General features: G+C 37.9%; 1 protein-coding gene across 1 annotated transcript; it reads right to left on the minus strand.

Moving 5' to 3' along the window:
* Positions 1 to 29: 29 nt before the first annotated feature.
* On the minus strand, positions 30 to 11,054 carry LOC145774368 (uncharacterized). The gene is made up of 9 exons (XM_082585600.1): positions 10,911 to 11,054; positions 8,826 to 8,887; positions 6,896 to 7,432; positions 6,510 to 6,621; positions 3,771 to 3,887; positions 2,742 to 2,867; positions 2,427 to 2,489; positions 2,124 to 2,264; positions 30 to 946 (listed from the first exon to the last, which is right to left on the minus strand). The coding sequence occupies exons 1-9, from the start codon at positions 11,002 to 11,004 to the stop codon at positions 831 to 833; spliced, it is 1,368 nt and encodes a 455-aa protein (XP_082441726.1). The 5' UTR covers positions 11,005 to 11,054; the 3' UTR covers positions 30 to 830.
* Positions 11,055 to 24,685: the final 13,631 nt, after the last annotated feature.

Here is a 24,685-nt window from a genome sequence, read left to right on the forward strand (position 1 = left end):
CAAATTGAGCTAAACTATCACAAGATGTATACAGTGACAATTTGCTTTTATTCCGACGTTTCGTCAATCAGACACGACTGACTTCTTCAGGGGCTAGACCAGGTAGTGACTACCTGTCTAGCATGGCAAAACACAGGACCATGTTGTTGAAACCAACTAAACACGCAAAATGAAAATTCAATTCTAGACAAAATTAGTTTGAATTAAGTTAGAAAAAAGGAAAGATTTAAATTTTAACAATTAACAAACCAGACAAAAATCTGTCATTTTTACATCTACCCAACGTCCGCAGACGTTGAATCATTTTTACATTGATTGTGCTTTCATTGTGCTTTCTCTATCGCTTTATCCGGATTTTCCCGACAGTTTTGCCATTTTATGCAAAAACGTAACGTGGCTTATTGCGAGAAATTTCTTGTCTATTGTTCCGTTAATGTTGAATAGGCTAGCGGGAAAATCTGATTATTTATAGCCGACAACCTATCCCGCTTGAAGCTTTGGCAATTGGCATTATGTGTTTGCACAACCGAAACCATTCGGCTGGCCATCGCTAGAAAAATCTGGCACCTTGATGTTTAAATGTGCTTTCAACTACTTCCAGAGCAGGATCAACAAAAATATATAGTTTTTGAGTACTAGACTGATGCTTTTTCACTTTTTCAAACGCATCAACAGTAAGAAGTTTGGTTCATGCCTTGAAATACGCCGTTCTCAAGATCTTTCTGGGAGGAAAGTAAAATTCCGTCTTTAGTGAGAACATAAAGATGCAAAGAGTGAATCGCAAGCCTTTCCAATGCCACTTTTCGATTGAGAACCACTGGTCTGGGGTACTATGTTACCAGGGCGTCATCATCAGAAGATTGTAATGCATGGTCAGAATCTGTTCTTGAATGTCTGAACCGCCCGACTGGGATGTCGGTATTGTCGTCGTTGTTCAAAAAGCTTCCTGAAAAACGATTGGAATAAATTTTAAACTGCGTAAAATCTATAGGACACAGTAGTAAAGTGTTGTGAGAGTTGCTTTCGATTGAATAAGGCTGATTTTTTCAAAACATGGGAGCTATGATTAAGAGATAAAAGCCAAGGGTCCTTCGACATTACCTGTTGAGCCTCAGGGCCTGTATTTTTTCACCCTTTGCCAATGTAGACTATTAGACCTGTAATGTGCTTGCGCAATATGGGGAGGGTTAAAGATCAGTGGGGTTATTTAAACAGTCCTTTGCTCTGACCTATAACAATCACTGTAAGCAGTGCTGTATTCGTGGGTATACGGCGGTATACGCAGTATACCCTCTGCTTTTTCGAGCAATTTTAGTATACCCTCTGGTTTTCCAAAGAGAATGCGTATGCTATCCTTGCTGGTTTTTGACAACTAGGCATACTACAGAATTCTAAAATGGTGCCAATTAACGCGAATCAATTCATTCAGAGCATTGTTAGCAGAATGCAAATGAGACTTTGCGCTATTGCTGACACTGACAATGGTCAGCTAATGGTTGATATTGCTAACTTGCAATATGAAAAATGACAGCTACTTCAACTTTACCTTGTTCGACAGCAGAATGTGAACGTGGTTTCAGTTTAATGAACAATATTATCACAGGTTTAAAAGCATCTTTGCTCATTGATAATGTGAGCTGTTTGATGTTTATTAATTGCAATGGACCACCTGTGGCTCAATTTACCGCTAAAAATATGTAAGATCCTGGCTGCTAAACCACCGATCAGCTAAGGAGACTATATTCCAAATTTGTAAAGAGGATAAAGATTAGATTCCTCTCGGCAGGCTGTTTGGAATGTATTCATAGAAAAATAAACAGTTTTGTAGGCCTTCCTCTCGTCCAACTTTGATGTTGATAATTCAAGTTATGGTACAATAAAGGTTAGTATTTTGCAAGTTGTATATTATTACTGATCATTTTGGAAAATCTGACAGTATACTCTGTACTTTTTTTACAAACACAGCACTGTTCATGTTATGGTAGAATAAAGATTAGTATTTTGCAAGTTGTGTAACTATTTATCATTTTATCAAATCTGAGACAGTATACCCTGTGCTTTTTTTACGAATACAGCACTGACTGTAAGCATTAAGCAATCCTACTGTAGAAACGCTGACTCACCGTCATCTATCACTAGCAGGTCACGTCTATGACGTCGTTTTCTTGTAAACCTTTTAAAGATCAAGACAATGGCCAGAACAACGAGAAACAATGCGATGGCGCATGGCAAGGCTATCCACCACCACAATACTTGTGACGACTCTGTAATTAATAAAGCAAATAGTTGGAGCGTTTGTTTGCTTTAAGATAAATAGAGTTAATGCCAAACCAAGCAGCCTAAATTTACGATTCCGCTGCAGTTCATGTTTTGTTCATCTCTTGAGAACTATTGCTTTAAAAATAAAGTAGGTTATTAAAACTTACTGGAAGGACTGGGCGGAAGAGTTTCATAAATGTTAATTGTAGCGGTTGCTGTAGCTCGATTTCCTGAAAAAATAAAGGGATCTAAAGCATGTTTTATAATCATTGAGGCAAAAGAAAACAAATATGTGAAAAAGAGGTTAGCCTACCTATTCAAAAAGATCGTGTTCTTTTTTGATTGAAAAACTTACAATCAATCAATGCGAAAGCAACTGATATTTTTGGCTGTGTTGTGATCTCATGGGCTTTGACTTGCTGCTTACACGTTAGGCTACGTGCCTACGTCAACTAAATAAAAACATAATTTTTCCATCTTACCGTCGGCGAAGTCGCCCCTGTCCTTCACAGTGACTTTGAAAGTAATTGTGACTTCCCTTTCGTATTTCTGCGTCATAATCACGTAACCGGAGGGAAGAACATCAAATGATGCCGAATGGGAGTGAACTATAAAGAGCAACAAATGCAATATTAGATTCTAGGTCAATTAGCCTACCTTTGTTCTTTGGATGAAGTTCTCTGTCCAGCTGTTAAGTTTGTCGCCAATCAAATTTATTCAATTAAAAACAAACATACCGTAATCTATTAAAAAAAACTGTTTTATTTTTTTAGTTTTCAGTGCATCAACACTTCGAAAAATTATATTTATCGAAGAACTAGCTTAGGCCACCTACTTCGTTTTTAGAAGTTATAAAATACAATTTGAAAGGAAATTTATTTTTCTTTCAAGTTTTTTTTAAATAAAATATTTTTGAAAAACCAAAAGTTAGTTTAAGCTGAAATCCAGCAGCTAAAGCCTCGAGCTGATGACTTGCGCCTTCTGGGAATTCTTCGTTCAGGGATAAAACAATTGTTGGAAAGGGGAAACCCTGTTTTTGAAAGATTAATATCCAAGGTTTAGGCCTACCTAGTAGGCTACTTGCAACAAAAAGTTACAATGTTAAACAATAAAGAAAGTTTTCTTAGATGTTGAAAGGAATTCTTGAGCATAATGTCAAACCCACAGTTATTTTGTTTTAAAAAAGGGATAAATTTATTTTATGCCGCAGAAAATAAGTTTTTGGCAAAGCAAACATTAAACATCTGCAGAGGTGGGATTCGACCAGTTCGCCGCTAACCGCTTCCTAAACATAAAAAAGTTCGCGAAACCGGTTCCTAGCCAACTTATTCGAGTGGACCTGATATAATTACCGTGCGCAGAGTTGCCAGATGTGGTTAATTTAGTCAAAATGAATCTGTTGCTAACTAGATTGAATTTCACTACGTTGCTTCGATAATTATTTGTAACTAATTAACTTTTGTAACTGTCACTTATTAACTGTAATTTGTAACTTATTAACTTTTCCAAACCTTCTTTCGCTTCGTTTTTGTACCGCAGTCTTTCAGTTCCCAACACCATGCCAAATCTAAGCAATGCGTTTATTCCAAGATCCGCATCAGTGGCTTTTAGCAGCAGTGCCGCGTCGCCTGTAAATCGGCATAAAAAGGAATACTAAACAATCAATTTTTTTCGTTCTGATCTTGCACTTTTTGTCACCCATTTTTTCGGGAATGTTTCCTTGAATCAATTCACCATCATAAACATAGGCCTATATTTGGTGAAAACTTATTGCAGCCTTCAGGTTGTTTGCTCTGGTTCAAAATGAATATTTACTCTGGTTCTTGTGCGAGTGGTGACGAGGCGAAGAAAACAAATATAACGAGATACAAGGATTCACACTTTACCCGGACTCATGTTGCCAACCTCTTCGTGGTGAGTACTGGCAATTCAAATTTATGAAGCGAATGGCAACAACCATAGCATCTTTTCACAAATTGGGACTAGGTGGGCAAATTTTCAAAAAAGGGCATTTTTAGCGCCCGAATATGTCAAAAAGGGCAGTTTTTGCGCGTTAATGATGGAAAAAAGGCATTTTTTGAGCGTAAAACAAGTAAAAATGTAGATTTCTCAGGAAAATTGTGGGTAAAAAGACATATCATACTTAGGCTAAACTTTTGAGACCTATAATTGATTGTTACGTTCATCTCCGCCCACAATATTTTATAAATAATAATTTACCGTAGCCTAAGTTATTAAAATTCTATCTAGCAACATTTACAGTAGTTGCAGAGGTCTCTTGTAGGCTACTAAAGTAAAAAGAAACAACTATGATACCGTAATATATGACACACATCTGCTAAGGTATTACAGTGAGTTGAAGCTTTGCAGAATTAAATGATTCTAAAGAGCTGGTATTTCATTTTGATGAAAATCAGGCAACAAACTTCGGTAACCTAATTCAGACTTTTAAAATCTCACACATAGTCTGAGATAGCTTACTCACAACACACATTGATAATAATCTGCTTGAATGGAACATTAACGATATTATACTGTAAGTAGCCTAAGGTTAAAGGTAGGCTCATAAGTTCTAGAAGATGTAGGCTGTGCTCAGTGATGTACGCGCATACAAAAAACATTGACGCCGTCAGCGTAAACGCAAACGTTCGAAAAACCATACGCCGTAGGCCTATGCGTCAACGTAACTTGTAAAAAAAAGTTGGCGGCGTCAGCGTATACACTAGCGTAAACTCATTTTGTTTGCTAGGTAGGCTACCAAACATTCACACGGTATAAGCCACTCGAAGCAAACAAGTTTTATTTTGAATTTCCACGAAGAAACACAAGTATTTGAAAGTGTTTATCTGATATTTTGCTGTGTTTTGGTTCCAATATGTCTTTGCCCATTTTTGTTTGTTTGTTTGTCGTATCCAGGCTTACACCAGGTGGTTGAAGATTTAGATTAAGTGGACGGGAAGGCAAGGAAGCCAATCTTCGTGTCCACCTTCAGGCATACCTTTAAGTGTCCTGCCACAGACACAGCCGCATGCTCGAGCGGTGTCGAACCGGCGCCTTTTCGATTGCCGTTCCAGGGTTCTCACCACTCGGCTATGCAGCCGACAATTGAAAACATTCTTTCAACTGCAGCGCTGGAAGGTATTGGCGTCTTGTAGCGAAAAAAATACATTAAAAAGTATGCGTTGACGCTATGCGCTAAAAAACCGCAAAAACTTTACGGCGTAGCCTCAAGCGACAACTATCCAAAAAAATGTGGCCGTAAGCGTTAGCGTAAACAAAAAGTCTACGCCGCAAGTCTGCGGCTTAGAATTTGCGCCGTATACGTACATCTCTGGCTATGCTGAAGCTTTCCATTTAGATGTTCATTCCTTAATTGCCGAAGAAATATAATAGTTCAAAATGTGAAGAGTATCAAAAACGTTACTGGATCACATTTATAATCTAAAAAGTTCAATTGAAAAAAGCTGCAAAGTTTTCTCTCAACTGTTATGCCTAATACTTTTATCAAAATTGGAAAGGACTATTTTGAAGACATAGAGGTAGGGTTCCACTCTCAAGTTAGCTTCCTGAATCCTGGGTCTATGAGTCATTAATGGTACAAATTGTAATAAAAGCTGTAAGAATCGCGAAGTAGTTGCGTTGGCAGGCAGGTTTCGTTCCTAAGAAATGATGTAGGCATCTAGTAATGCCACTCTATGTTGCTATAGCATAAACATATAAAAATAACTGCAATGAAATACAATGAATTCCCACGTTCGGTAGCGCTGATAGATCGCAGAAGTGAAGTGTTCCACAAGAAAGTAGGAAAACTACAGATTTGCTGTTTTAAGATAAAACTAGGATCAAACTTAAACAAAAATTACGTCTTAAAAATTGCCCACCTAGTTTCAAACTAGGGGGGCAAAGAAAGGGCTGGAGGGGCAAGCGAAGGGACTAGGTGGGCAATTGCCCACCTAGCTTATATGTGAAAAGATGCTATGGCAACAACCAGAAACCGCAACTCACAGGGCACCTGGGTGGTAAAAGGATAAACCCTCGGCCCCGGTGTCCAACGAGAGAAATTCATCCTCTTATCGCAGTAACAATCTTGCAGCTAAACGTTGAAGGCCTCACCAAAGCAAAATGCAACATGTTGGAACATCTCACACAAGAGCATAACATGACAGCAATGCTCCTGCAAGAAACCCACACCATCGAAGTCAAAGATCAGTGGATGCACCTGGCAGCATGCGCCAATAGCAACACTTTACCTGTGGTTATGTTTTTCGACACTGACGATTCCAGAGACGATTGTTCAAATATCGGCGAGTTATCGTTGATATCTTCAACCTTGATTAGAAATACATCACCGAAGTCATTCGCCTGCAACAAAGCAATTCTCAAGGTAAAAATGCTTCTTTCGTCCACTCCATTTTTTATATTTAGGCCAGGCGGTAAAAAATTTAGATGAAGTGGACTAGAAGGCAAGGAAACCAATCTTCGTGCCTACCTTCAGGCTTTTAAATAATTAAGTGTCCTGCCAAAGACACAGCTGCTTGCTGTTGAGCAGTGTGGAACGGACGCCCTTTTGAGGGTTATGCCAGTGCTCTCGGCTTTGCAACAGACAGTCAACTCTATAAAAATAATTTATTTTTACCGGTTTCAATTTGTTTTTCTCAAAGCAATGAACCGTTACAAGATGTTTATCTTCTTTTTCGCGATCGAGATCGTAAAGCTGAACAAGGTGGTACTTTTTTTGTCCGGGAGATGGTGCTGCAGAGGTTGCCGTTCCTGTGGAAGACGAGGTTTGGTTTTGTGTTGTCGCTGGCATGCTGGTCGTCGAATCGGTCATCATTTGAGTTGTGGAAATTTTTGCAGTAGTGGCGGGAAAGGGGGAAAAAGTTGTACCCAATCTTTCTGTGACAAAAACACTTGAAAGTTCTGTTGAAGTACTTTTCTGCGTAAATGGAATGGTCGACATTGTAGCAGTTTGATTGCCTACTACCGTGATATGACTTTGTTGTGCAAGAGATGTTCCATCTGTCACGGACCTTCGCCTTCTTTTGAAATTTGATTTTTCAAAACTTTTTACTCCAAACAGCTGTGGTTTATGTGGCGAGCGTAATCCGTTAGGTGGCGCAAAACGAGCTGAATCAACAAAGCAAGCTATCGACTCGTTGGAAGAAAATGAAATCTAAAAAAACATCAAATGTTTAAATTATAACCCGCAATTTTATAGCTGGTACCATAATCGCAACAAAAATCAAGGCAAATCAAACTTATAGAACTTGCATGAAGTGCATTCGTGATTCTCATTCAAACTATCTGAGCGTGCTGTGTAGACTAGCCTATATGTTGCAGTAAAGGTTAAGGTGGTTCCATACGCAGTTAGTGAGCTTCGGGGAATGAAAAGATATATAAGGTTCTCATCACACTAGGCTTTTTGCACCAACAAGAGTAGAGTGGTCAGTTCCTTTCTCTCGGCCGCCTTTCCTTCATCAATTACGCCCGCCCAAACTATTACACCCTGGGTAGAAGCAGTAGCGCTTACAGGGAATCCAGGGGGTACGGAATCCAGGACTGAGGGAACCCAGGACTTGAAGAAACCACTTTGCATTCTTCGGATGTAGTGCGTTTTTCTTAAAAACGTGTTAATTTGGGACCCTTGGGGTCAAAGGTTTTATTGGTACTGGGCCCAAGTTATCCTCTCAACGACCCTGCGCAGTGGTGAGCAGTGTTTATCAACAACTAGCTTAAGCCAGGTGTCGAACCAGATAAGCATTATTGGAAAGCCGCTGCCCCATCGCACCGCTTATGATATAGCTTAGCCTAAGACATTTGTATCTTTTCTTTTTGTTATCCAACGATACAGTCTTAGTTTTGTTTTCGGAGAGGAGAAGGTTTGTGTTTGTCATTGCTCGAAGCTGCAGTACTTTTGTCTGACTATCTTCAGGCGCTTGTCGTCAGAATAAAGTCAACCTTGAAACGAGGTTGGCCTAGGACTGGGAGCTGGGTTGACTTTATTCTGACGACAACCTCCTGAAGAAGGTCAGACGAAAAAAACTGCAGCTTCGAGCTATGACATACCCTTTCCTAACTATATTTAGGCTAAGTTTTGCAGGCTACCACAAATCAACTTTTCAAGTTTCGTTTTGGTCTAAACTAAAATTGCATTTCTGCTGGCACTGACAATTGTAGCCTACTCCAAAATGAAATGGAAAAATATTTCTTTCAGACTTAACAATCCTCTTGTAAAACTCCAGCCAAGAAACTTCTCATACTTCCATGGATTTAAAGTTAAACAACTATAATCATAACTCGTTTCCTGGGGAAGTTATTAGCTTACGGTACTTACTAATGCACATACAGTTGATTTGAGGTAAAACACGGTGAGTTTGCATGTATCAAAATATATTTTTCATTTCATTTTTGTTCCTTTAATCTTTTTTCAATAAAACATGTTTCGAGAAATAAATTCTTCCGGCTCTATCTCACAGTTTAAAAAGGGGCTTTTTAGTATATCAAGCAACGTCATTCATTCTATTTAGAAGCTTGCAGATAAAGAAAAGCGTTAAAAACAAACTTACCGTTTGCAATATCTTGGGATAAAAGTATATCCCTTCAGGAACTGAAATGGTTTTGATCTGTCCTGCAAAAACGTAACACAATGTTATAAGTGCAATACTTGCGTAGACAGTGACCGTTAAGTAATGCCTTAAACACCACATATTTTTGATAACACTTGGCAGACAGGTGCACTACTGCACTCAGGGCTCAGGCAACAGTTAAGTTGGAGACGAATCAGACGGTGTCACTGTACAGGAGTTACCAGGGTTGCCAAATATTTTATTTAATAATTTTTAAGTGTGCTTCAAGTACACCAACAGATCAAAAGCAGAACTATCCATATTTGAAGTTTTGAAAAAAGGTTACAAAACAGTACTACTAAGAATGTAAGCTTTTGTAAGCCTAGTTTAATAAGCTATTGGAATTTGACTTTCAATACAAGTGTGGCGCCCTGCGTTTCACCTTAGGTCTTTTCAACGTTTATTACCGTCGTGAAATTGTCGTTCTTTTACATATACATAACGCTACCCAGTAATTCAAGTAACTTTGCAGTTGTGCTTCAGGATTCTGAAGCGTGGTTAGGAATTTGCGTGCCTCTCAAGAAATCGCATGCCATCATGAAATGTGTTATCATGGCACTGTACGGGCCCCAGTTAATGGTGTTGTTAAATGTATTCCTCATTCGGAATTGTAACTTACAAGTGCTCCAGTCTGTCTGAAATTCTCAATGCTGTTAAAGCCATTGCTGGGGGTTGGCAAAACTAAAAATTATTGCTCCAATTGTTATTTCAGTTTAGATTTAGACGCAATACAAATTTATTATTTCACTACTGGAAAATTACATGATAACACTTTCAATTAGAGTAGTATATGAATTGGTGACCTTTGTATTTGCAATATTACAATTTAGACCAATTTAAAGTTCATAACTGCTGCAAAAAACTCTTTTGTAAACATTTGCTTAAAAATAACCAAGTTTTTATTAAGTGGAACGACATTAATTGGTAATCAGCATGGTGTAGGTCGTTGGCCAACTCTGAGTCTGTTTTGAAATTGAAATAAACGATCGAATACGCTCTGCAATTGTTGATCAACCAAAGACTGCAGCAAGAGCTAAAACATGCAAAGTTCTTGCCTCAGTAAAGTGATACAGGTTGCAAGTACCATAGCATTTAAATGCAATAAAAAGGTTAGCCTAATTAAATTCTAATGCTTTTAGAAATAATGTCAGAAAAAGCATCAATTGATTTCCTGCTTTGAGAAATGACTGCTGAAAACAATACTAAATTATCACCAATCGTTTTGTTGTGATTGCGTTGAGTTTACAATTCCTCGCTCGTGCACACTAGCCTACACCGCGTAATGTGACGTCATTGAAAAAGGAAGTAGGAAAAACCCCATAGAAGGCACAATGAACCAGCAATGATTAATGTGTCATAGTGAGAAATCTAAGCGATATTCATAATGTGCACGAAGCACTACAAGAAAATGAAAAATAAATGACCAGCAGCAAGCCAACTTCATTTCAACCAACAAAAACTAGTGGTGCGATACTGATGAGCCCAGCCTCATGGGCGAAACACGTGTCTATCGCGGAGTTCTTGCTACACTCGACTGCCGAGAAACAAAAGTCTTTCTGTCGCAAAATCGGTTGATTTTTTGGCGGGGTTGACTAGAACACTTACTACACTATTCAAATATTTGAAAGAGAAAGTTTAATGGCCTGTCATAGGCCCACTATTGTTTCAGCCTTGAACTAAATGTTGGTTACGATCAGAATGGTCTCATGTATTTTTTTCAAAACCCCCTCATGAAAAATTCCTGCGTACGCCACTGCTTTAACACTGTAGGGTAAATCCTCAGTCAAGTACCTCGTTGATTGAAAGAATGTAGGTACGGTGCGTTACCTTTTTCACAAGCCCTCGTTTTAAACAGGAAACCAGTTTACAAACAAGATTGCTTCAAAGTTTTTTTGCTGTATGTACGTATATATACGTACAACTATTATATACTACAGTATATGTACGTACAACTCCAGGGTGACGGGTGGAGGGGTGGATAACAATAACAAAACGTCCAATTTCGCAGTGATAAGCAATATTTACCATTGACGAAAGTTTTCCTTGACAGCAAATGTAAGAAAATCATCACAAGTTGGGACTTGAGCATACTTCCAAATCCGAATTGGTTTAAGTCCATTTTTGCTTATTCTAAGAGGTTTCATCCACACCAAGCTTACAAAGGTTAAAACAGCTATTAAAGAAATAATAGTCTTAACAATACAGTAACTAAACCGTAAAAGATTTGTTTTCTCCATAAATCAGTCTTTTTACGAGCCATAAAACCGATAATAAAAGTATCTACATGTTAGGAAATCTCGAGTCGTGAAAACTGTGGGCCATAAACTATGATGCTGTGATAGAAACTGAATTTTAGTACAATCAATTTGGGGCTCTCATCCAGCACCGGATGGATGAACTTCTTGCCACGTGACTGACAAAGGGTTGGTGAAAAAATAACTTTAAGAAAACAAAAACTAAAAAGAAAACAAAAACTTCAGCGTTGAAAACCTTTCTAAAAAAACCGCTTTCTTGTTATACATTTTGTTAAACTTCCTTGAAACTTCTTGTGATTAAACTTTAGTGTAAGCCTTGTTACTCAATGCAACAAACAGTGCACCAGCCTCATTTTTAATGATAGATCGATTTCGCTGTCACAGCATCCTCAGTATGATCATGTCAAGAGCTCTTGACATGTTCATGCATTGAGTAACAAGTCGTATAGTAATTATACGAGACAGTCAACCGCTTCAAAAAGTTTTTAAAAAAAACAGTAAAGTTTTATTAGTCAATTTGAACTTGAGTGGTTATAGTATTTGGAAGAAATTGTATTACCGGTAGGTAGAGTCACAGACCCATCCGACGTGCGGTTTATGTCAACTCGTTCTTTTTCAATAGTGTACCTCACAAGCATTGACATCAACAGAATTATTTTTCTCTATGTTATTCTCGGTTTAGCCTATATTCAACGATCAATTTCATACTAAAATGTATTTGAAATGTACAAAGCATAACGTAGGCCTTGCCCAAAAAAAGGAGTTAGCCACATCCACACTTTTGTTTGTTTTTTTGTTCCTTGTAATGAAAAATATTTTTCAATAGGGTAGGCCTACTAGTTGGGGATGTAAAATATTTATAGCCTTTATCTCGTAGGCCTAACACGAAAGAAATGCTTTCTAAATCCTTCAACTGTCATTTTCTAGCCATTCCCTTGAGCTGCATGCAACCTATTTCCCTTCAAATGCTTCTCTACAACAGCATGTCAACTCACTTAAAAAAATAGTTCAGTAGTTGAGTTCTTTTGCTGCAATGTAAGTGGTCTGGCCTGTAACTGGTAGCCTACTCAAAATAAAAAGAGCTTATTTTATCAAGACAATGTGCCACAGTGGCGTAGCCAAGGGGGGGGGGGGGGTTTTGGGGGTTACAACCCCCCTTTGGCACGCGTGTGACGTCACGATATTGAGAATGACGCTTTCAATCTAAAAAAAATTGCTTAATTTTAAACAAAATTGCATTAAAAGAACAAGTTTTGCCAATACCAAACATCTCAGCCAGGAATTAGCAACAAGAAAACATAGAGACTTAGCTTTATTTCCGAAAAATGACGAAGAAAACATGATCTTATCCTTTTGCTATGCCACCAGACACCACCATTTTACAGGAATATTCGTAACCACATTTTTGTTGAAAATGCTCTCAGAATGCACCAAATTCAAAGTAATTTTTCAAAAATTTCTAGGGGAGGCCCCCCAGACCCCCCGCCACTGGGTCGTCAAAACCCCCCCCTTTCAAAATTCCTGGCTACGCTACTGATGTGCCACTTTCTATATCCTGATCTACAACATCAAGAAAAACGAACACAATTTACCATAAAAGCGATTTGAACGAAACTACGGTAAATAAGTGTGCAAATAAAAAGGCAAACGGAAAAGGAAGTATTTGAATTTCTATTTGCTTTCAATTTGATTTTCTTAGCAACCATCAAGAATACACTGCAAGCCTACAAAGCGAACAGAAGCCATACGCAGCATCAAGCTGTAAAAGACTTGTCTTGCGATGGCCACTTAAAAGCTATCTCCTGCTGATCTTTACAATTCTACGTCAAACCTAATATTTACAATTTAATACTCATAAAAAGGGCAATGAAAGAAATTGTACGTTTTTTTTTGCAATGACCATTCTGAAACTGACGTACAAGCAATGAGTGAAAGTAGACAAACTACAATAAATAATAATGTTATTTTATCATTTCTTCTAATAAATTTTTTCAAAACGTCTGGCCTACCTGACCTACACCCACAAAGTTTTGTTGTGAAACTAAAAGATTTCAGCAAGTAGGCTAATTAATTAATGGATTTAATTGCGAGAAAACTTTGCAGGAGCTAATCTTATACAATCTCTATGATGAATGATATGCGCTAGATTAAGTGACGCGATAGCTGCTGAGTTGAACAGTAGCAAGCAACTAGTCAACAAATACTAAGTATCCATCTAAATTTTGATGGGGTCGTATTTTCTAGTTTCTCAAGGGAAATACGTCACTGACTCACTGTGATAACTTTAGTTTATGGAAATAAACCATGCTCTCTTTATGTAAGTCACGTGCTGTAGTTTGTCAGTCCATTATGATTATACTATAAGCTTAACGCTAAAGTTTAAATCTAATCTGCCATGGGATTGCACAACTCTATTAAAATTGAGCACCGTATATCAAGCCCTTGCGTAAGATGTTTTGAACTGGATCTTTTTCATAAATAAATTATAATTAGACATGAATAAAATATTCAAGAAAAATGCAGGCTAACACTGAATTGTAAACGCTGCCAATGCTGCAAAGGCTTTTCAGCGTGAAGCTAAATACACAAATCGGACGTCATAGCCTACGTTGCAGAAGCCGCAATAACAAATGTCACGTTTTAAGTCGGAACATTGATAACTACTCAAAGTTATGTTGTGTGCATAACTTGTAACACGATACCCTGCTACTAAATCTAGTAGTTTCGCCGTTGCATAGCAGTTCAGCACTTCTGGAGATTTTATTTTCATTTAGTCGTCAAGCTAACACCGGAAAGAGCCTGAAATAAGCTTTGGACTTGACTAACAGGCCAAGCAGTTATATCATTTGCAAATAAAATTTATATTACTGCAAATGCTGGGAATATGACAAAAATATTTCATTCTGAAGCAATATTCTTTATCTTATGATGTTTCGTTGTTCCAAAGTCGAAATGATAAACAATTATTCAGGATTACAAGTGCTTAGCAGAACATTTCGTTTCGTTTTGCTACTAGCTTGTTTTTATTTCGGAGCTATTTGTGTCAACTCCTGATACAACACATATGATACCCTTGAACACTTTGCGACTGGGATCTGTATATTTTGCAAGTATATCTCTCTCTTGCAACGAGCAATTCTTTAAATTTTTATGAAAATTAGAAGTCAAAGATCGGTTAAAATATTTTTGGCAATTTCATCACAATTAAAATACCTTTTGCATACTCTTTGTTACAGCTGAGCTTATGACCTGCGGTTAAACACTAGTTTAGTGATAGAGAAAGCAAGAAGGTCAATTTTCATGTCCACCTTCAAGCACTTCACTGAGTGCCTTGATAAACTCAGCCGCTTGCTTTCAGCAGCCATCGAGCTGGCATCCTTTCAAGCGTCTTGCAACTGTAAGCAGTTTCATTGTTCGGCCACGCAGCCATATAAAGGCCTATGTTGATTCAACCATTAATCACAAGTCAAAGAAAATCAACTTCAATTTTTAGGACATGTGCTGCGAAAATGAAAGTTAGAACATCTCTCTCTCTCACAGTCAAAATTAAAGGGAAGCGTGTCCAATTCAGCGGCATCTAATGGATGGAATAGTTCCCAGGCAACAAGACTTCAACAATCGAAAACTTCACTCTGTCAATCTCGGTGACCGGGCTTGCGTCAGTGATTTAAAGCCTCTACAAGTATGCGAAACTGCCAGGATTAAGCTCTGCAAGAAGCTTTCCCAGTCCGAGGATAAAGATTCAATCAATCAATCAAGATTAACCTACTTAAACCAACAAACCGACAAAACTAACACCAACATACACCTAATACACAAAGCAAACATCAGAGAATCTTGGAAACTTTTCATACAAGAGGCAGCCAATGCTTGGAATCAAGTGCGACAATAAAAGAAGAAGCTCACAACACAATCGAAAATTGACCATGATTGAAAAAATATTCACTGTGAGTAATTTTACCCTCGACACTTCCCAATTAAAGTATAGCCACGTATTTTTGGCATTCCGTTTTTCCTCAGGCACGTTTTTTTCTTAGTTGTTTCTTCGTTGAAACAACATCGAACAGTTTGGCGAGTGAGTCTGTAATTTCGATTGTGATCAAATCGATACGCAAATCAAAAAACGTTCAATGAATTATTGTTTTTCAACAAGAACAGTGGATGCAAATTGCCATGGAACAATAACGTAGTGTGTTCAGAAACGCGCATACAGCCGTCGCCAGACGTTGAAGCAGCGTTAAAATGGCAATTTTTTGCTAGCTGAGTATGCTATTCGAAACGCGCAACAGTCGTGCATGAATGGACCTTATCACAAAACCAAGCACTTGGGTGCGGATATCTCAGCACAAACCTCTCTTTCAATTAAAATTACAAAACCTATTGATAGTCAAACGTGGCATTCCATCTTGTACAATTTTTGAATTAACTAGTTGTCACCTAGAGGCGTTCGCGAGTTCTATCGTTGGTTCTCTGCAATCGATTATTATTTTCATTTGAAACAAATTTATTTGAGCCAAAAACAAATTCGTCATAAACAAACCAAACATTAACAATAAATCTTGCGTCGAAACCATTTCAATGTGTTCTTGTGCTGATGAGAGTCGTGGCTTAAGCAAATCATTTCATATGATTTGCTTAAAGCCACAAAATCTACAAAATCTAAATTCACAAAATCTAAAGACATTCACAAGTATTCAACCAGAAGTGCTAAGAAAGAGTCTATATATATTCAGCAAATAAATTCCAATTCTGGGAAAAAATGCATTAAATATGCTGGAGCAACCTTGTGGAATAATATCCCAAAGCAAATCACAATGTTGTCGTTTTCTTCTTTCAAAAAGGAATATAAAAAACAACTCATTTCAAATTACTAAAGCTGATTTTTGGCATTATTTACATTATTGGCATTGATAAACTGTCCTAGGCTACTAGTTACTGACCCATTTAAGTGTCATTTTGTGATTATATTGTTGCTTTAGGCTACTGTTGTTGATAACTTTTTTTTTTTTTTCCTTTTTTGTTGTTGTTGTTTTTCTTTGTGTTTGTTTGTTTTTTCTGTACTATTAATCCAATTATATATTGTATCCAGTAAAACATCCCATGTGGGGGCACCTTGACTTAGATAACCGCATGGTTTTTTCGGTGCCTCCATGGTGTAGTTTCCATATAAAAAAAAAGCTATTTGTTATATCTCCTGATGTGTACTTTGAAAATGAATGTGGAGCTATGCCGAAAATAAACTTGATTGATTGATTGATTGATTGATATCGAATTCACAATAAAACGAAAACGCTTTTCTTTCAGAACGAAACCGAAGCCATACCGTGTTGATGCAAAGCGTTTAAAAAATGTATTCTATTAGCTGCAATAACGAGGTAGGTCTGAGGCAGTAGTTCTTAACGTTTTCCTTGTAGTCCGGCAGTAGTTCTTAACCAATTTAACTGCGCTGAAAAGTAAGCAGGTGTATTGTGGTGCGAATGAAACAGCAATGCATACAAATGTACAGTACAGAATTAGACACGCAAAATATACACACAAACGAAACAGCGCACCACGAGGCCTCCAAAAAACGCAAGGTTATCAGGCCGAGGCCCTCTTTGGTCATACGCTTGGCATTGAGCACTGCTTTATGGTATGGTATAATACGTAGACTATGATGTATTGGGGCGGCTCATCTTTTCTATAGCCTCTCTCTCTTTTCTGATATATAGACTATGATCTATTGGGGCGGCTCCATTAGATGTATCATGTAGCCTATGATATTTTTGTTTTAAACAATTCTACTGTTCATTAATGTTACGCGCTGACTCGGTATTCATGCAGCCTATGGAGCCTCTTTCGTTCCGCTTTTATTAATAGACAACACTTTCCGGCCTTTTGCTTGTTTTACCTTATGACGCAAGCTGCGTTCCGATGAGCCATGATAACACTGAAATATACAACACTTTGTTGACTCAGCATAACAGAAATAGAGGCTGGCTACACACAGTTAGCCAACCTGACAAATGTGCTAATAAATTTATAGTAGCTTACCCAGCCGATTTCATCAAAGTAGAAGCTATATTTGGTTTTGATACAGTGACAAGTGAACTGACAAATAAGTAAATTGCGTTCAACAATGTTCAATCATCGTTCTCCGCACCTACTAAAACTAATGCAGCTAAAATCATTTAAAGCTTTAACTACAGGTTTGCTTTTGTAAGGTGGGTAGTAGCTTGGATACCTGGGGTTTTCACACGTATCTTTACTAGCCTAGACAGAAAATCAGCAGTTCTTTACGTTGATCCAAAGTGTGTAGACGTTGAATCTATGCAAAAAATGTCTGATTTGCTGTCTGAGATATAACTATTTTCTTTCACGGACGTTGACCTTTACACTTTCTTATACGCTATTCTGAAAGGCTACACAAAAACATTGATTTACAGATCCGTCCTAAGCCTATTATATTTTTCTTAGTAACATTTCCAAATTTTCTTTGCATCGCTGTACCTGAAAGTGAAACACGTATCTCAGACTTGCAGAATTCTGCTACTGTTGTGTTGTGGAAATTCTTGTCGCGCACAGATTAAGATCAATACACCCAGCTGTCTTCAGCCAGCAAAACAATTATTTTTGATATTGTCTGCCGACGTTGATTCAATGTAACAAAGATACGTTGGCTGGGACAGCAGAAAGCAATTTATTGCAGATCAATGAATTGCATCCTTTGCTACGAACTCGCACCTCTGCTGTGAGCAATCAACTCAAGTCAAAGCAACTAGTAACTAATATGTAGGCCACTCTATTCGCAAAATTAAGGATGAGTAATCTTGCGGTTTTGGGCCTAAAATGGCACAAAAAGAATTTTAAACTAAGTTAAATTTATCAACATTTTCCAGGAGGTAAGCCCCCCACCCCAGACCCTTTTATTATACTTTTTTTCATCGGATCTCAACTTTTACATGTCTTTTTGTCTTACAAATTGCAGTTCGTTGAGACTTTGGTGCCCCACTAAAATATTTAGATTCTCTGCTGATTTGTATAAGTGTTGCTGAAGTTTGCAAATCTATGTAAGGTGCTGGTGTCCTTACCATTTTACAATAACCTACCCAGGGGTCGCAGTGTATTATTTGGAAATCCTTGCATCAGTACAACCTTTTGTACAAATGACGACGCCAACGTAACAAAAATACTCATACATTACTGCATTCCAATACTTCAAAAACGTATTCTAATAAAACAAAAACTAGTTATTACTCATGACATTAGTCCGCCAAAACGTGAGCTTAACAGCCTAATGAATAATGTAGACTATTCAGGCAGGGTATTTTCCTAAATACTTTCGCTTTTGCAATTATTCCTGCTTAAGACTTTGCTAATTTGTCAGTTACTGGACACAACAATGAACAAAACTAAATATATCTCTTCAATGCATTATTTAGGCACGAACTGAAAAACTAGTTTAACGATTTCTTTTGGTAGAAAAGAGTGCACATCGTGTACTTACGAGATCGATAGGCCACTTTGACTCACACGAGAACCATAATACATTAGGTTTGGCGCTGTGCTGCACTGTTTTCTTGCAGAAATACTGCTTCAACTTGAAATAACAAGAGAGAGTAAGCTTATTCTGCATATTCTCTTTAATTAAAACAAGTTTTCGGTGTTCCCATAGGATCCTTCTGGGTGTTGATAATGGACCTTGAGCTTTTGGAAGAAGAATCTCATTGCCAGGTTTCAGGGCTTCTTTAAACAGAATTCTACTGGAAGGAAGCAATTTTACTGTGATTAACTGATTATCCTGATTATCCTAGTTGCTGGGGGGCTTCGACACCCCAACACTTTCTCATTAATCCACTTCTAGTTACATTTTACCTAAAAAAGTAGTTTGGTGCAGATAATTTCACTTTTGTGGTTGCGTGGGAATAACCTACTTGGGCTACCGGACCGCTAAAAATATTCAACTTGTCAAACTGGACCTTCGTTAACATTAATTGAGTAACCCTGGATTAGATACTTAAGTTTGGCACAAACCAACCCATACAGGATATTCTTTTGAATTTCTATGCAATATGCTAGTCAAAATGGAAATCTGGCTTGTGCTAAAACGATTTGCTGTAATTCATTTTGCACCGATCAAATAATAATTAGCCTAATCTGCGTTTCTTTTTTATTTTGATTGAAAAAGAGAAACTCAATGAACCATTTCTGCAGTAGAGATTTCAGACAAAAAAGGAAGGCGGTTCATCACTCCAAGCATAAAAAATGCGAGAACGACCGTTAGCCCATGCAAAGGTTTTGCTCCAAAGAAGTAAACATCACAAAGAAATCGCCACACACTATTTAATGTGGGAGCAGTGCCGGTCTTAGGGTATTTCGGGCCCTGTGCGGAATATGCTTTGCGGGCCCCAATGACAATAATCCAATTCAGTAGCGTAGCTAGGTACTTTGAAAGGGGAAGGGTGATGGCGGCGGCGGCGTGATCGCCGAAGGCAACAACCAGCGGCGGGGGGTCTGGGGGCCTCCCCCAGAAAATTTTGAAAAATTACTTTGAATTTGGGGCATTCTGAGAGCATGTTCAACAAAAATTTAGGTATGAATATTACTGTAAAATGGTGCTGTCCGGTGGCATAGCAAAAGGATAAGATCATGCTTTCTTTGGCATTTTTCGGAAATAAAGCTATGTCTCTATGTTGAGTCTGGATGCAACCTATTTCGTCCCCTGAAAAATTCGTACCCTGAAATCGTGTAACAAAATTAAATTTCGACCTATTTCGTCTCCTGAAAAGATCGAGAAATTTTGAAATGTTTGCGGCAACTCCGAGTAGCGACTTCGGCTATGTCGTTTTTTTTCTCGATCTTTTCAGGGTACGAAATGTTCAGGTGACAAAATAGGTTGAATTCGTTGAGTCTCTATGTTTTCTTGTTGCTAATTTCTTTGTTGAATTCACTTGTTGAATTTTTCCATTGAAAATGACAAAATTACTGCATTTTCTGAGTAAATTGCGGGCCCCCTAATTTGCGGGCCCTGTGCGATCGCACGATTTGCACATCCCAAAGACCGGCACTGGTGGGAGGTTGACCAAAAGAAAACATCAACAAGCTTGACTTTGTTTAATTAGTTTAGTACGTTATTGGTCCCAATATAATTATATATTTTACGACGCTTTCTTGGTATTTGACCGTGACCGTCTGTACTAAGAAAAATTCGTATGGCGCAAGCTACCAAAGTCTTTGCTTAAAGTTACATTTAAAACCATAATTTTCGCTTCTGGTTCAGACAAGTTTGAGCTCTATTGTAGATTCGGCTACAGACAAGTTGAGTTGTTAAATTTTAGTTACCTCTCGTTTTTAATTGAAAACTTATGGCCAAGTAAGGCTGTGCTCTTTTTCAATACTATCTAGTTTTGTGATTTAACCTTACTTCTGCAGTGCTGTGAGTTATTGGCTTCAAGCAATTCTACTGCAACTGTGTAAGAACATTGAGTTTGACTTACACAAGCTTCCAAAACGTCTGTATTCAATATTATAGATAGAGTATATTCCGAGATCTAATCATGCATTCTTCTCTCTCGCGATAAGGCTTGCTTCCCTCTCTAAAACAACAATCGAAAATCGCTTCCGTTCCTCTGGGGTCGATTAATTTTAACATTTTTGTAATTGCGATGTCGAATGTCGATAAAATAACATCACAAGCTGTATTTTGTTTACTTGCACTGAGGAGAAAAGCTTTCACTGATTTTCATCATTTGCCATTGTCAAGATAATATCATTACAAAAAAGCAACACTGCACAGGATGGGCAATTGCCGGAAAACATACATTTCTTTGTGCTTGCATTTCTTCAAATTTGCAATGAAAGGTAAGCTGATTCCTTACGTAGGTTTTCAGTTTGGGTCAACCCAAGAATTAAGACTTGCTTTCATACCTCATGCGGAAAAAATTTGTACGAAGTCATTAATTCGTCAAACCTTTCGTAAAAACTTGCTTGCGAAAGTCGAAACTGAAAAAAATTGTATATGCTTACGTGAATATTTTTGCTAAAAGTCGTCTAACACAAAATCTTACAAACTAATGCATGATTATAGCTTAAACTACAAAATTGAGATAATTTGCAGTATATTAACTCGTATCAACCTTACAACAAAACCATGGATGCTATTTTTATGGCCTCAGCAAATTATATCGGAGAGTGGGCTGCCATGCTGCCAGCTATCGAATGAACTTAACAATACATTACATTTACATTACTATAATTGCAACCAGTAGCGTAGCCAGGAATTTTGAAAGGGGGGGGGTTTTGACGACCCAGCGGCGGGGGGTCTGGGGGGCCTCCCCTAGAAATTTTTGAAAAATTACTTTGAATTTGGTGCATTCTGAGAGCATTTTCAACAAAAATGTGGTTACGAATATTCCTGTAAAATGGTGGTGTCTGGTGGCATAGCAAAAGGATAAGATCATGTTTTCTTCGGCATTTTTCAGAAATAAAGCTAAGTCTCTATGTTTTCTTGTTGCTAATTCCTGGCTGAGATGTTTGGTATTGGCAAAACTTGCTCTTTTAATGCAATTTTGTTTAAAATTAGGCAATTTTTTTTAGACTGAAAGCATCATTCTCAATATCGTGACATCACACGCGTGCCAAAGGGGGGGGTTGTAACCCCAAAACCACCCCTTGGCTACGCCACTGATTGCAACCTACGACAGACCTTGAAGGGCGGAACCTTTCTAAAGACCTGGACACTTAACTGTGCATTTTTGCTATAATTCGTTTACATTCAATCCATATATATACCATAGAGACAACCTCTGCTCTGTGGGGATGCTACACATTTTTCAAGATAATTCTACTCGCATATACGCTTTTACTCTTAATTTCTTTTTTCCATATTTGTAAAACTGGTTTTGAAAGCCAATGGGTGTTATTAGTATTTAGTAAGCCTACCAATGGGTGTTATTAGTAGGTCTACCGAGCCACAACTGTCTGTCAACAACCCTGGAAATAAATTATAACAAACCTCAATAGCAGAAGCAGATTAAAAAAATACTGTAAATTCAATTTAAATTTGTAACACCAAGATGTTGATCTCATGTAAACATTGTATTGTATACAGATTAGGCTTATGTGGCAATTATTCTTATCTAAGTGTTGAATTTATCAGTCAGTCACGGTGTATACTTTGTGGCATACACCGTGAAATAAAGCGAAGCTATAATTGCTGTTACAAGTGACTATTGGGGTATTCGTATGCAAAATGTAACTTATTTCATTTTGAGGCAAAACTTCTTTGTCTGAAATTTTACTTTTATTTTTATGAAGAGCTTTGCTTTGTTAGAATTTTTTCGATCTGACAACCCAAAATGCGAAAAAACGTCACATAGCCTACCCTTAAACAATAAGCTACATATCAAAGTTGTTTTCGCTTGGGATGCTGTACGGCAGGATTTTCACACAGTCTGATCCACAACACGTATCTTCGTCAATTTTGATATTTCACATAGTCCACTGACGTAAACTACACCAAGGTCCATCAAACCAAGCAGTGTAGCCTACTTAATTGCAATGGTTAATACTGATTATGTTATGATGCTATTATCTTCGTCTTAATTTCAAATTAAACTTTATGTAGAAAATACCATTTTGTTTCAACCAAGCAAAAATTCGCTTCGAACAATCCCAGTAGCTGGGTTATCGGGTTTCACTGACAGGGCTGCACTATTTATCTACCACAATGTGTTCATACATTTCAAATGACAGCAAATTGTAATCAAGCACAGTAAGCAGCTAATTTTATAATAAAGCATCAAACCTATTCGTTTTACATTTACAGAGCACTGCATGGGAGATTCTACAATCTACAACCCTCATACGGTACTTAAAGAGCATTGCTTCAACTTAGGTTAAATTCTCGATATTCTTGAGTCACATTCTCCACTATTTATCATGTAAACTCAATTTGCATACTAGCCTACCGTATTATTTTGTTTGTAGCTTTCTCTTAACAAGATCACTAGGAACTGCAAGATCATAAAGCGTTAATCCTGTAGCTACTGCTTTAACAATATAGCAATATTACTCTGAATCAAGCCTTTTGCTACAACTAGCACCAGTTTTCTTTTTTTTTTTTATTCTATTCGAAGATCATCTCTTCTTCATCATCTGTTTGTGACAAGCTTTGAAATGATATTTGCAGAGATTTAGCACATATCTGGAAGCAAGCACATTTGTAAATACAGTAAGTATTTTTTGCGATATGCTAACTGAAGCTGAAAGCGTGCAAGCTTGCTTCATCTTCAATAAACCATGACCCAGCTATGTATGGTAACTTGCTGACATTACTTACAAAATTCTAATGCTGCAAAAACAACTGTTGTTTTAGACACATGAAATAACTCAACTTGTGCACAGGGCCAGATTTAGCTGATGGAGGCCTGGGGCACTTTTAGATCGGGGGCCCCCTCGCAAAAAATTTTTCGCGCCTACGGCGCGAAAAACCGCCTCTGCGTCTACAGTAGCATCAATTCAGCACTGCACATCATTTTGCAGAAACTTCAAAGGCTGAAAGGAAGAAAAAATAACACATAACACAACATTTTTTCCACGTAGGGGGGCCCTTCTAAAGTCGGGGGGCCCGGGCACCTGCCCCCTCTGCCCCCCCCCCCCCTAAATCCGGGCCTGCTTGTGCATAGAACCAAGCGTTCTACAAGGAGCTCTTTGAGACAAACACTTCTGCAATATTCCGTACTGTACCTTGACATGCTAAGAACCACACGAAACGAAATCCTTCTCATAGATCTTTACTCCGTAACGAAATTAAGAAAAATAATTTTAGGTCGAAACGAAATATTTTACAGCTAGCAGGCTATTGCTTTAGATGTCAACAGGAAATTTTAAACATCCTGTTTTGCAAACGAAAGTGTGGCATTAAGAATTTCTCACTTTGCTAGTTGCGGTTATTATCAAACCTTTGAAAAACATGATGCAAATTTACTTTGAAAAGTTAGTTTTTGGCACTTGTTGAATTCCCAAATTCTGGTATATTTCGTTTCGTTTTGAACGCAGAACGTAACGAAATAGCTTGGATATCGAAATGAAACAAAACGAAACGAAATTCTTCATTCAGAAATTATTTTGAAACGAAAGGAATTTAAACACAAGGAATTTCGCTTCGAAACAAAAGGAAATATTTCAAATTTCGAATTTCGAAATACTTTTGTTTCGAACAGCTGCATTGCTGCAACCTTAAAATATACTTTATACACAAACTCTACTTCCTCCATCGTATACAAAATAACGTTAGCTTTGAACCCAGTACAGGTACAGAGGCGTAGCAACCGCCCTCCGAGCCCTCCAATCGGAGGGGGCCCCACAAGGCATGAGGGCCCCTCCGCCGAAGTTTTTGGAAGACTATCGAAATACAGGATATAACCACGTGGTCACACATGCACGCGAAATAGCAGAGCTTATTGATATTGAGCAGGTGTTTTCAAAAAAACACCGTATACTGTAGGCTACAAGAACAGCCTTCTGGAGATATATCCGAATCTTCGCATTTGCACAAGAATTCTT

This window comes from Aplidium turbinatum, chromosome 7 (assembly GCF_918807975.1).
Source record: "Aplidium turbinatum chromosome 7, kaAplTurb1.1, whole genome shotgun sequence".
In the NCBI taxonomy this organism is placed as follows: domain Eukaryota; kingdom Metazoa; phylum Chordata; class Ascidiacea; order Aplousobranchia; family Polyclinidae; genus Aplidium; species Aplidium turbinatum.

Excerpts from the sequence above, each read along its gene's own strand:
- LOC145774368 (XM_082585600.1), bottom strand. The coding sequence starts at position 11,004 with ATGGACTTAAACCAATTCGGATTTGGAAGTATGCTCAAGTCCCAACTT. Across the intron at positions 8,888-10,910 it reads AAGGAAAACTTTCGTCAATG|GACAGATCAAAACCATTTCA; the intron begins GTAAATATTGCT and ends ACGTTTTTGCAG. Across the intron at positions 2,490-2,741 it reads CAGGGGCGACTTCGCCGACG|GAAATCGAGCTACAGCAACC; the intron begins GTAAGATGGAAA and ends TTATTTTTTCAG.